Genomic DNA, 12982 nt, shown 5'->3' on the forward strand with positions numbered 1-12982 from the left:
GGGCATTAGTCGTGGTCAGGAGTTGTGGTCAGTAGTTATGGTTATTAGTTGAGATCAGTGGTTGTGGGCATTAGTCGTGGTCTGTAGCTGTGTTGTTGTGGTATGTAGTGGTTGTGGTCAGTTGTGGTTGTGGGTAGTAGTTGGTTGCAGTCAGTAGTTTTGGTCAGTAGTTGTGTGGTCGTCGCCAGTAGTGGTCAGCAGCTGTGGTAAGTAGTTGTGTGGTTTTGGCAATAGTTGTGTGGTTGTGGTCAATAGTTGTGTGGTTGTGGTCAGTAGTTGTGTGGTTGTGTTCAGTGTCTAAACTACAATTGTTTTGTTTGAAAACTGAAAGAAGTGCAATGAGAAGTGATCGGGTGAAATATCTAGAGTGAACTTGGCAATTGTTGTCCAAGGCAGTTTTTGCTAGGCAACAGTTGCCTTGGCTTAAGCCAGTATGAGAAACATGCGAACAAACATTTGTGCTTTGAAAGTAAGTTAATACTGCACTCTGACCCACAAAACGTATTTGCTAGATTCATGATAGTGTTAGACAAAGCAAGGAAAGTGAACTTTAAAATGCTATGTATTGTTATTGGAATTTGCAGCTGTTGTTGGTAAGCAATGAATCTGCTAGCTTTTGACATGACTTACTGCATCTATAAAGAGATAGAGCTGTAACCCATCAACTGCATCTATAAAGAGAGAGAGCTGTAACCCATCAACCTATCTATTGATTGGTAGAAGCTATTCCTTATCCGCTTTCAGATTTGAATAGCAGGGAAGTAGACAAAGTCATACCCTCTAACTTGTTGTCTAAGTTGTTGGCCAAGTGGTCAAAATAGAGGATGTGTTTCAAAAATTACATTGTTGCATTTACAGTGAATGGAATGTTGGAAGTGATGATGTCACAATGGGGCCTTTAGAATTATGAGGAAATGCCATGAAAGTGGTTGGAGGACTTAAAGTATAAAAGATATCAAGAAGTTGTAGGTAAGCACACTGGTCCTGACCAGTCTACTCATTTTAAAGTTTGAACGGCATTTCTAGCTTAAACGGAGTAAGAGGAGTAGCGACCTAAATAATAATAATAAAAAGTCAGAAGTATGGCGAAGATTTAAAGTTGGGACTTTTGCTTTGCAAGTCCCACCTAAAAATACTTCACTCTTAAAATGTAAGTTCTAGAACTCTGGTTTTGAACTGCTGAATGTAAAACTGTTGTCTTTCCCCCGTCTGTGTTTCCCTCAGGTGTTCCAACACCGAGCTCGGAGATTCTGCGACACACCCTAAACATGCTGGTGCGAGAGAGGAAAATCTACCCAACACCTGAGGGCTACTTCATTGTCACTCCCCAGACCTACTTTATCACCCCCAACCTCATCCGATCCAACAGCAAGTGGTACCACCTGGACGACCGGCAGCAACAACAACAGCAGCAGCAGTGTACCTCCCCACAGTCGGGCACCATCACGCCCTCCACCCCGGGCTGCGTGAGGGAGAGGCCCAACCAGAAGAACCACGGGGACTCCTACAACACGTACCGCGATGATACGCCCATCCCTCAAGCCCCCACTTACCAGAGGAAGTCTCCCAAGGAGCCTCGGGGAGACCCCCCCTCCTACCCTCAGCCCCCTCTGGCTCCCGTTCAGATGCCGACGTCACAGTTGCAAGATCCTCTAACGGACAAGAGCAAGAGTAATGCCCCCTTCCCCTACAAGACCGACACACTGACCAAAAAAAAGGAGGGCAGTGGTGGCGGCAGCAGTGCCGAGAAGCAGTCAAAGAAGTTTGGGCTGAAGCTGTTCAGGTTGAGCTTCAAGAAGGACAAGCTGAGGCAGCTGGCCACATTCTCGGCCCAGTTCCCCCCCGAGGAATGGCCCCTCCGCGATGAAGACGCGCCTGCCATCACCATCCCCCGCACTGTGGAGATGGAGATCATCCGGCGGATCAACCCGGACCTGACGGTGGAGAATGTGGCGCGCCACACGGCCGTGATGAAGAGGCTGGAGGAGGAGCGTGCCCAGAGGAGAAAAGCAGGCAGCTCGGCTGAGCACAGTGCACGCAGCCGGAGGAGTCGTGGTCACCGTCGGGTGCTGCACGGCAAGTCCCGTTCACACAGCAAGACACGCGCCTCCCGGGGCGACCCTTCCGAGAGTTCCAACTTGGACATGGCCATGATGGACAGGGATTACAGTCGCTTCTTCAGCCACTCGCTGGTGCGCTCCCCGCGTGAGGCCATGTACACCTTGGAGCGCAAAAGAAGTGGTGGGACTTACATAGTCCACAGCAACCCCAACATCACAGAGTCCCACTTCCCCATCACCCCGGAGTGGGACGTGTCCGGGGAGTTGGCGAAAAGGAGGACAGAGATGCCTTTCCCCGAGCCCTCGCGTGGGACGTCCAGCGGGAGAGTGCACCGAAGCCACAGTCACACTCAAGAAGGAAGGAAGTCGCGTGACGAGCTGCCCGACCAGGCTAAGGAAAGGTCCCGCTCTATGGATAACGCTTTGAGCCCTCTGGACGGAATGGGCCCCTCCTCTTTGGGGATGTCAGAGGACTATGAGCGGAGTCCAGACGAACGGAGTCGTTACTACACAGACGATGGGACTTTGCGGGCCTCCCAGAAGTCGTCCCACTACTCAAGGATTATGTTCTCGGCTGCTAAGTTCAATTCTGAAATGTGTGTGCCTGATGTGGGGAAGGGGAGCTTAGGGAAGGGGAGCTTAGGGAAGGGGAGCTTAGGGAAGGGGAGCTTAGGGAAGGGGAGCTTGGACGAGTCTAGGATCCGAAGCCCACTGGAAAGGAATAAGAGCAGAGACAGCTTGCCGGCCTACAGTGATCTGAAGGGACTCTCGCCCAAATCCTCGGCGGACGACTACTTCCAGTGCAATACGTCAAACGAAACAATCCTTACCGCCCCTTCACCTCTGTCAAAAGCAGACCACGACACGTTAACCTCGTCTGAGGGAATCCGGAAGGGCACTCCAGTCGATCGCCACACCCCTCACCTTACCTCTCCCCTCACGATGGAATACAAAGAGGACTCTTTGGCAAAGGGGCAAAACGGCTCAAACCGATCAACACCAAGCCAGACACCAGAGCCCATGACTAACGGACGTTTGACACAACACCAACACAACGTAGACCCTGGAGGGGGAGGCGGTGGTGGCGGGGTAGACAAGAGGAAGGAGATCTTCAGCAAGGACACTTTGTTCAAGCCTCCACACAACACATTGACTGCAGGCTACGTGGAGGGCACCTACACCAAGTCGGGCACCCTGCGAAAGACCCCACACATCAAATCAGCCGAGGTCCTTGACAATCTAGAGGCCCAGCAGCCTTCGAATTCAGCAGCTTCCCCCGCTTCCGCCCTGGTCCCCCAGGGCTCCGAGCCAGCGGTCCCGTCAGCCTCCGAGGCCGCCTTTGACTACTACAATGTGTCAGATGATGACGAGGAGGTGGTGGCGGAGGACACCTCGCGGAAGGAGTTAGTGGTGGCAGAGGGCAAATGTCACGGGGAGGGTGGGGGTGGAGTTGGAACCATGCAGTGGCTTCTGGAGCGGGAGAAGGAGCATGATCTGCAGTGCAAGTTTGAGACTAACCTCACGCTGCTCAGCCCCAAGGAGACAGATAACAGTAGCAGCCAGAAGTCAGCGCATTCAGCACGTCTGGATAGCATGGACAGCAGCAGCGTGACTGTAGACAGTGGATTCAACTCCCCAAGGTAAGCTGAACCCAGTCTGTCCACTACAGCAACCAGAGGGTTATGACCAAAGAATACACATAGAAAGTGGATATCATCACAATCTGTAAAATGTAAACACAACTGGAGACAACTTTTGGAGGTATGTTTTGTACACTCCACTACGTATTTATTTGCACAGTGACACTAAATATTTTAATTTGTCTCTTTACACCAGCATTTTGGATTTGGGATCAAATATTTTATACAGTATGTAGCAACAGTACAAAATGTCACCTATTATTTGAGGGTAATTTCATGCCTGTTTTACTGTTTATATAATGAATGCACTTTATATATCTAGTCCATTCATTTGAAGGTGTCATTTGGACAAATTCATTTATATTCAATTTAGTCAAAAGTTTAGTATTTGGTCCCATATTCCTAGCATGCAATAACTACATTAAGCTTGCAACTCTACAAACGTATTGGATGCATTTGCAGTTTGTTGATCTCAAATCCAAAATGCTGGAGGATAGAGACAAATTACATTTTAGCATCACTGTCCAAATAAATATGTATGTTTTAGGCACAACATTGTTACGGTATCTTACAAAAAAAAGATGTATTTAACCTTTAAGGCAAGTCAGTTAAGAACAAATTATTATTTACAATGATGGCCTATCTAGCAAAACAGTGTAGGAGCAGTTGCTAACTAACTGTAAAGAACTTAAGGTAGTTAGCTAACTATCTTCGCTACTTGTGGGGCAAAACATTTCACTTACTTACAGTTAGCCAGGTAGGGTACCGCTATTTTCTAGCAAACGTAATGCTGCCTTCCAAAGGGATAAGGTGGCTCCACTAAGGTTTTATTTTGATGTTTGAGATGTGTCCGCTTTCCAAGCGTATTAGCATTAGTAGAACAGACATTCCCATTCCAAGCAATGTACACAGTAGTAGCATGCCAGAGGCTTGGCCATCCTATCCATGCATCATGTTACCACACACACTTGCTTAGAGCAGCTGTCTTTAGAATGGTATTAAAGTGATACTTCGAGATTTTGCCAATGAGGTCCTTTATCTACTTCCCTGGAGTCAGATGAACTCGTGGATACCATGTTTAGTATGAAGTAAGCTAACTAGCGTTAGCACAATGACTGGAGGTCTATAGGTATCTCGCTAGCACACAGAGACACGTAAAAATTAAGATTTTCTTTGTCACTGGCCTACACACAATACACCATAATGTCAAAGTGGAATTGTTTTTCGACATTTTTACAAATTAGTTTAAAAAAATAAAAGCTGAAATGTCTTGAGTCAATAACTATTCAACCCCTTTGGTATGGCAAGTCAAAATAAGTTCAGGAGTAAAAAGTTGCTTTTTTGAATGACTACCTCATCTACAGTATGTACCCCACACATACAATTATTTGTAAGGTCCCTGAATTTCAAACACAGATTCAACCAGAAAGACCAGGGAGGTCTGCCAATGCCTCGCAAAGAAGAGCACGCAAAGATGGGTAAAAAAATAAGACATTGAATATCCCTTACACTTTGGATGGTTTATCAATACACCCAGTCACTACAAAGATACAGGTGACCTTCCAAACTCAGTTGCTGGAGAGGAAGGAAACCGCTCAGGTATTTCATCATGAGGCCAATGGTGACTTTAAAACAGTTAGAGTTTAATGGCTGTGATAGGAGAAACTGACGATGGAACAACAATATTGTAGTTAGTCCACAATACTAACCTAATTGACAGAGTCAAAAGAAGGAAGCCTGTACAGAATAAAAAATATTCCAATATATGCATCCGCTGTTTGCAATAAGGCACTAATGTTATATTGCAAACAATGTGGCAAAGCAATTAAATGTTTGTCCTGAATACAAAGTGTTATGTTTGGGGGAAATCCAATACAACACATTACTGAGTACCACTCTCCATATTTTCAAGCATAGTGGTGGCATCATGTTATGGGTATGCTTGTAATTGTTAAGGACTGGGGGAGTTTTTCAGGATAAAAAAGAAATGGAATGCCACTAATCACATTCAAAATCCTAGAGGAAATCCTGGCTCAGTCTGCTTTCCACCAGACACTGGGAGATTAATTCACCTTTCAGCAGGACAATAACCTAAAATACAAGGCCAAATTTACACTGGAGTTTCTTACCAAGAAGACAGTGAATGTTCCTGAGTGGCCGAGTTACAGTTTTGACTTAGATCTGCTTGAGAATCTATGGCAAGACCTAAAAATGGTTGAATAGTAATGATCAATTTGACAGAGCCTGAAGAATTTTGAAAGTAATAGTGGCCAAATGTTGCGCAATCCAGGTATTCGAAGCTCGTAGAGACTAACCCAGAATGACTCACAACTGTAATTGCTGCCAAAGGTGATTCTAACATGTATGTTACTGTTTTATCTTTCATGAATGTTTTACAAGTGTCAGAATTTTTCTTTCACTTTGACATTAGAGTATTTGGTATAGATCGTTGACAAAAAATGACAATTAAATCCATTATAATCCCACTTTGTAACACAACAAAATGTGGACAAAGTCAAGGGGTGTTAATACTTTATGATAGCACTGTATATGTAACATTTTAGCTATATTCGATTTAGTAATGTTTTTTTGAAGGATGCATAAAATGGCTTAGTAGTGTTTCTTACTTTGTCATAAACCCCAAAACTTCAGTTGCAAGGATGTTTAGATGTTTTTTTTGCTATTGTTGTCAACCTTGTGAACACGAACTAATCGTAATTAAGCCGAACCTATTTGTTTTGGTGAAAATGCTAATTAGCGGTACAAATGCTAACTAGCAGTGTTGAGCAGCATTTAAAAAGGTATGTTTTACTCTTGTTGATTTTTATTCCTTTGCTTCTATTTGTATGTAATTGACATTTAGTGGTAGTTGCATTTCCACCTGCAACTACCACTAAATGTCAATTACATACCAATAGAAGCAAAGGAATAAAAATCTGTCTAAGTGTAACAAATACTTTTGGGTGCCAGGGAAAATGTATGGACTAAAAAGTACATTATTTTCTTTCGGAATGTAGTGAAGTAAAAGTTGCCAAAAATCTAAATAGTAAAGTAAAGTGCAGATACCCCAAAAAACGACTTTAAGTAGGACTTTAAAGTATTTTTACTTAAGTACTTCACACCACTGCTGTATGGTGCCCTGGAAATGTATTGTAGTTGAGTAGCCAGCCTAGGCTACTGCTCAAATGTTGCCGTAATAGGCCTACGTTTACCCTTTGTATGGTGTTTTGTTACAGGTTTTGTTTTTTGGTTATTCATTGTCAAGCTATAAAAACCGAAGCCAGACTGCAACATTTTAGTAGACTAGGATGTGGCATGTGTCTGTGCACTTTTCCTCCGCTGCACTCTATAAATGGGAAACACTTACAGTTGAAGTCGGAAATTTACATACACCTTAGCCAAATACATTTCAATTCAGTTTTTCACAATTCCTGACATTTAATCCTAGTAAAAATTCCCTGTTTTAGGTCAGTTAAGATCACCACTTTATTTTAAGAATGTGAAATATCAGAACAATAATAGAGTGAATGATTTATTTCAACTTTTATTTCTTTCATAACATTGCCAGTCGGTCATAAGTTTACATACACTCAATTAGTATTTGGTAGCATTGCCTTTAAATTGTTTAATTTGGGTCAAACGTTTCAGATAGCCTTCCACAAGCTTCCCACCATAAGTTGGGTGAATTTTGGCCCATTCCTCCTGACAGAGCTGGTGTAACTGAGTCAGGTTTGTAGGCCTCCTTGCTCGCACACGCTTTTTCAGTTCTGCCCACAAATGTTCTATGGGATTGAGGTCAGGGATTTGTGATGGCCATTCCAATACCTTGACTTTGTTGTCCTTAAGCCATTTTGCCACAACTTTGGAAGTATGCTTGGGGTGATTGTCCATTTGGAAGACCCATTTGCGACCAAGCTTTAACTTCCTGACTGATGTCCTCATAAATTCCCCTCCTCATGATGCCATCTATTTTGTGAAGTGCACCAGTCCCTCCTGCAGCAAAGCACCCCCACAACATGATGCTGCCACCCCCGTGCTTCACGGTTGGGATGGTGTTCTTTGGCTTGCAAGCCTCCCCCTTTTCCCTCCAAACGTAACGATGGTCATTATGGCCAAACAGTTCTATTTTTGTTTCATCAGACCAGAGGACATTTCCTAAAAAAGTACGATCTTTGTCCCCATATGCAGTTGCAAACTGTAGTCTGGCTTTTTTTATGGCGGTTTTGGAGCAGTGGCATCTTCCTTGCTGAGCGGCCTGTCAGGTTATGTCGATATAGAACTTGTTTACTGTGGATATAGATACTTTTGTACCTGTTTCCTCCAGCATCTTCACAAGGTTCTTTGCTGTTGTTCTGGTATTGATTTGCACTTTTCACACAAGTACGTTCATCTCTAGGAGACAGAACGCGTCTCCTTCCTGAGCGTTATGACGGCTGCGTGGTCCCATGCTGGTTGTACGTGCGTACTATTGATTGTACAGATGAACGTGGTACCTTCAGGTGTTTGGGAATTGCTCCCAAGGATGAACCAGACTTGTGGAGGTCTACAAGTTTTTGTCTGATATCTTTTGATTTCTCATGATGTCAAGCAAAGAGGCACTGATTTTGAAGGTAGGCCTTGAAATACATCCACAAGGTACACCACCAATTGGCTCAAATGATGTCAATTAGCCCATCAGAAGCTTCTACAGTCATGACATAATTTTCTGGAATTTTCCAAGCTGTTTAAAGGCACAGTGAACTTAGTGTATGTTAACTTCAGAACCACTGGAATTGTGATACAGTGAAATAATCTGTAAACAATTGTTGGAAAAATGACTTGTGTCATGCACAAAGTAGATGTCCTAACCAACTTGCCAAAACTATAGTTTGTTAACAAGAAATTTGTGGAGTGGTTGAAAAATGTGTTTTAATGAATCCAACCTAAGTGTATGTAAACTTCCGACTTCAACTGTAACCAGTACAATTTGGGAGCGTATCAGGTTGTAATTTCTGTTGACATAAACGGTTGACTCATCATACTTGCGTGTGTCCTAATTTATACTCATGTGTGCAACTTTTTGACAACACTTTCTGTAGTACAGCAATAACATAGTTTCTACAACACGCTTAAACTTTCGGGCCGGTAGTAGATTCAATCAGTGCCATTAAGGAGAACAATTGGGGATGCTGCAAATGTTTAGTGATGATATGATACAGCGCATTGGCTGGCTTGTGGGTCTCTGTGGGTCTGGGAGGAGGTGTGTGTGTGTGTGGGTCTGGGAGGAGAAGTGTGTGGCAATGCACTGCCTTTGGGGCACAGCATGTTGGCTGTGCATCATTCACGGCAAAATGAATTAACTACCCAAATCATTGCCCAGGCCAGATAGAAATGTGTCACAGGCCGGATCCGGCCCGCGGGCCTTGTGTTTGACACATGGGGTTTGGTATAGCCAAATTACAATTTTACACATTACCTTGAAAGAAGTCTTTGGACAAGGAGAGACTGCAATCCATGCTTTGGTTTATTTAAACTAGCCTTTGCACCCAACCACTAATATTATTCTAACCAAAACACAATGTCCCCAAGTTAGTATGGTGTAAATTGCATGCCCAAATCCTCCCAAAGTAACTTTCAACCAAGTCATAGAGCTACACAATCCAATTTTTGGTTAGAAAATGAAAAGCTGTTGGTGGCAGTGGCTAGTTTGCTTCCCACTTATTGCAAGTCTCTGTTGTCCCCATCCTCTAATTATCTTTCTCTCCTCTCCTTCTCTTTACTGCACGGACGTGTCTCCCTCTTACTGTCGTGGCAGGACACGTGAAAGCCTGGCTTCCAACACGTCGAGCATCATGGAGAGCAATAGACGACAGAATCCAGCATTGAGTCCGGGCCACATGGGCACCACCAGCAACGGTCCGCCGTTCAGCTTTCGCGCTATTCCTGAACCCCCCCGTACCGCACAGCCTGAGAAACTGCAGAAGTCTTCAACCTGCCTGGCGTCCATCACCAGCGTCTGACCTGATATACAGACAGACAGACATCAAGGCCTGAGATGGAGGAGGTGGATTATTAAGGTTATGGTAGGGACCGTTGGGGGTAATGGGCGGGGGGGTGGAGAAGGCAGAAGTTGGGTCACGTTGTGCCCCCACTTTCTCCTCACCCATCCACACACACATGTCCACCCTCCCTCACCCAACCCCCAGAAAACTACTACTGGGACTGTTAACCACACAGGCATGGCTTCCAGAGACTGTTCCCACAGCTTCAAAAACTTCACTGCAAAAAACAAACAACCACGAAATAACAAAACTATCCTGACCAGATTAATTTTGTCTCCCATTGCAAGAGAGCCGATCAGGAATGATCTTGATTTGGATTATATCAACTTTGATTTTTTGGGGGGGATGGATTTCCAGATTCCTCAATGTTGGTATTAGAGAAATGTTGATACATTTAGGATTGGAGTCACATTTGGGAAAATCTATACTTTTACATGTTATTTCCAATCCATGTCCAATGAAATGTTTTCTATCAAGAATTAGAAATAATTTATCAGGAGAATTATCTTATTTGTATGTTGATGCACAGTATTAAAAATAATGAAGGAAGAGATAAGAGATGAGAAGGTGGAAAGGCAAAATGTCAGAGGTTCCGATTTGTGTAGCGCAAAGCAAAATAGGCTATTGTAGTTCTATCCATACAGTATCATTTATTCATAAGTACAATAATGTATACTCAAATTTTTTTTTTATATTTAAATGACCAAAATGAAATCGTTAAAACGAATAATGACAATTTAGTAAGGGAAAACAGTTGTTTTACATTGTTAGTTGAATTATTAAGTTTCCATCCTGAAGCACTAATGTGCCTTTTCTGTGGTATTTATGACTAAATTAAAAAAAAAAAAAAAATCTTTATTCAACATATAATCTCAGGTCATAAGAATTTATTTTCTTGAACACACGCACACACACTCTGTCTGTAATCTTGTTGGAGGTGTGTGAGGAGTTGGCCTCGCTGATTAGTGGCTTGCTGAGTGTTGTAATTGGTTTGACAGGACTTTACTTTTATGTTTGTTTCAGATGTGTTTGCCTTTTCACAACATGTTTGCCAGAGTGTGCATAGATAGACCATAAAATAAATGGTTGCAGCGGGTGCAAATTGTAACAATATATCCCAGGGGTATAGGACAGACAAACACCTTATTTCCCTTAACATGTTTATCACTATCATTGCCAGAGCCATCAAGGCATTTATACAACTTATATCTGCGGTGTTTCCCTGAAATGAAGTGTTTTATGAAATTGACCAGCTCCTAAATTGTCTTGCAAATTGCAAAATCTCTCCAAATATTAGAGCATGCGGACTAGTGATGGCTACCTTGCAAGACAATAGTGAAGAGTTATTGCAGTCTTGCCTCTTTATTCACAATATTGTTTGTATCACAATACTGTAAGTATCGTGTATTGGAAATTTGTTTTTCTTGTACAGGTGCTAAGATTTCTATATGAAACGCTCTATTCAATCCGTAACGCTGAAGATCTGCTTTATAGCGCGATTGACAATTAAAGGCAATGGTTTGAAAGGACTTTACTTTATTGTAAATTGTCCTGAAACAAGTCCATGCATCAAAGCTACATTAGGGGTTAAGTTAATGACCTCCCACATGCAGTATTGCAATGTGCATTATTGAAGGAATTGATATATTTATGATGCCCATAAAACACAGTAAGTTTATCAATCTTGCATGATAGTGATCAATTAATGAATTACACATCCAATTGTACAATTGTATTCACTTTTACTTTGAAACTCTTTTTTTGAAGTTATCAACAGTCTCCTCCCGGTGGGCAAAAATGTTGGTTGAAATGTGATTAAAGTTATGTCATATAACCTGACTACAACCAGTTAAAGATACCTTTTTCATAACAACATCAAGATGCCTGGGAAAGACTGCATAACCTGAATACAACGAGGTAAAGGCGTCTTTTTATGGTAGTTAAAACAAATATAAAAACAATATTTTACAGTCATTAGCTAATGACCTAACAAAATATGACCATGACATCACAAAATGTGAACCTGACGGCACTACAACCAGTTTTGCCCGCTGGGATGATTGTAAGGTTCCATCTTTGTCATGACACAAACAGTGGTGTTCATTATAAAACAAGTGACATATCAACATGCTCATGAATGTCATATATCAATCACAAAGGCTATGTCAATCACTAATCAATGTCTGGTAACTATAGGCCAATGGATGATCAGGAGCACACTTGATAAAAGATTCTGTGAAATCCTAGATTATTATCAAGTTAGTAACAGTGAGACGGAGCGGAGACAAAGGGAAAGATTAAATAATGGATAATGTAGATTAATCAATATAAGCATAGATTTTGTTCGCAGCCTCCATACAAAACTAGCTTGCTATTCAAGCCAGTTGCTGAGGCCGTAGTTAGTTAGTTTTGTTTTCCTAACGTGTCTTTAGCATGATGTCTGCTATCAGAGATGGTGCGGGAATAATTTCTGGACTTTTGGTAGCCTATTTGATTGACAGGAGTCTTCCTTAGTCTATACTCATTTGTTGATAGTCTTGCTCACCAAAGGCAGGATGCAACATTTAGAAAGTTATAGATAATGAGGGTTGTTTGTAAAAGTTGTTTCTAACTGCTTACAGATAAATGTTGTGAGGGGAGCAACAATCATCAGAAAATCCACAGTGTTTAAACGTTACCGACATAGTTTAGGATGATTAGCCCTGAAGGTCTAGTGGGCATCTTATCTAACTAAAACATTAAGGTGTAACTGCTGGTAACTTGTTTAAAGATATTTATTTCATGGCTTATAAGCTATACTAGCCAAAGTTCATGAGAGAATTATACTGTATGTCCTTTTATTTAAATTATTTAAAAAAAAAAGGGAATGCAATGCCACGTTCAAAGTTAGACATTTAGCAATGAAAATAAATTTACAATAGCCTATACTAGAGAACATCTACAAGTGATACTTTTGGATTGTTGAAAATCTTTGAAGTCAGTAAGAACCAGATCTGGGTTCAAATACCATTTGAAATCTCTCAAATACTTTGAGGTTTTGCATTAGCCTGCCTGGTGTGCCAGGAGGGTGCCGTTTGCACTTTTGGGACTTTTGCAACAGGCAAACTCAATCAAGCACAACTAAGGTATTTTAAATTATTTTTAACCTATGTTTGAGGAACCTGGACCTCATGATTATTGGGTTATATCTTTCAGTGACTGTGTGCCTCGAGTGGTTTGACTATAGCCATTTGACAAAGGT

General features: G+C 42.3%; 1 protein-coding gene across 2 annotated transcripts in view; it reads left to right on the plus strand.

Annotated features, from left to right (window-relative positions):
* LOC120052762 (storkhead-box protein 2-like) overlaps window positions 1–12591 on the plus strand; it is a 58319-nt gene extending 45728 nt beyond the window's left edge. For both annotated transcript variants that reach the window (XM_038999865.1, XM_038999866.1), the window contains exons 3-4: window positions 1225–3700; window positions 9495–12591. In XM_038999865.1, coding sequence (XP_038855793.1) covers window positions 1225–3700; window positions 9495–9699 — 2681 coding nt within the window. In that variant the 3' untranslated portion in view covers window positions 9700–12591. The remainder of the gene's footprint in view (window positions 1–1224; window positions 3701–9494) is intronic.
* The last annotated feature ends 391 nt before the right edge of the window (window positions 12592–12982 follow it).

The sequence above is a fragment of the Salvelinus namaycush genome, chromosome 8 (assembly GCF_016432855.1).
Source record: "Salvelinus namaycush isolate Seneca chromosome 8, SaNama_1.0, whole genome shotgun sequence".
NCBI classification, from domain to species: domain Eukaryota; kingdom Metazoa; phylum Chordata; class Actinopteri; order Salmoniformes; family Salmonidae; genus Salvelinus; species Salvelinus namaycush.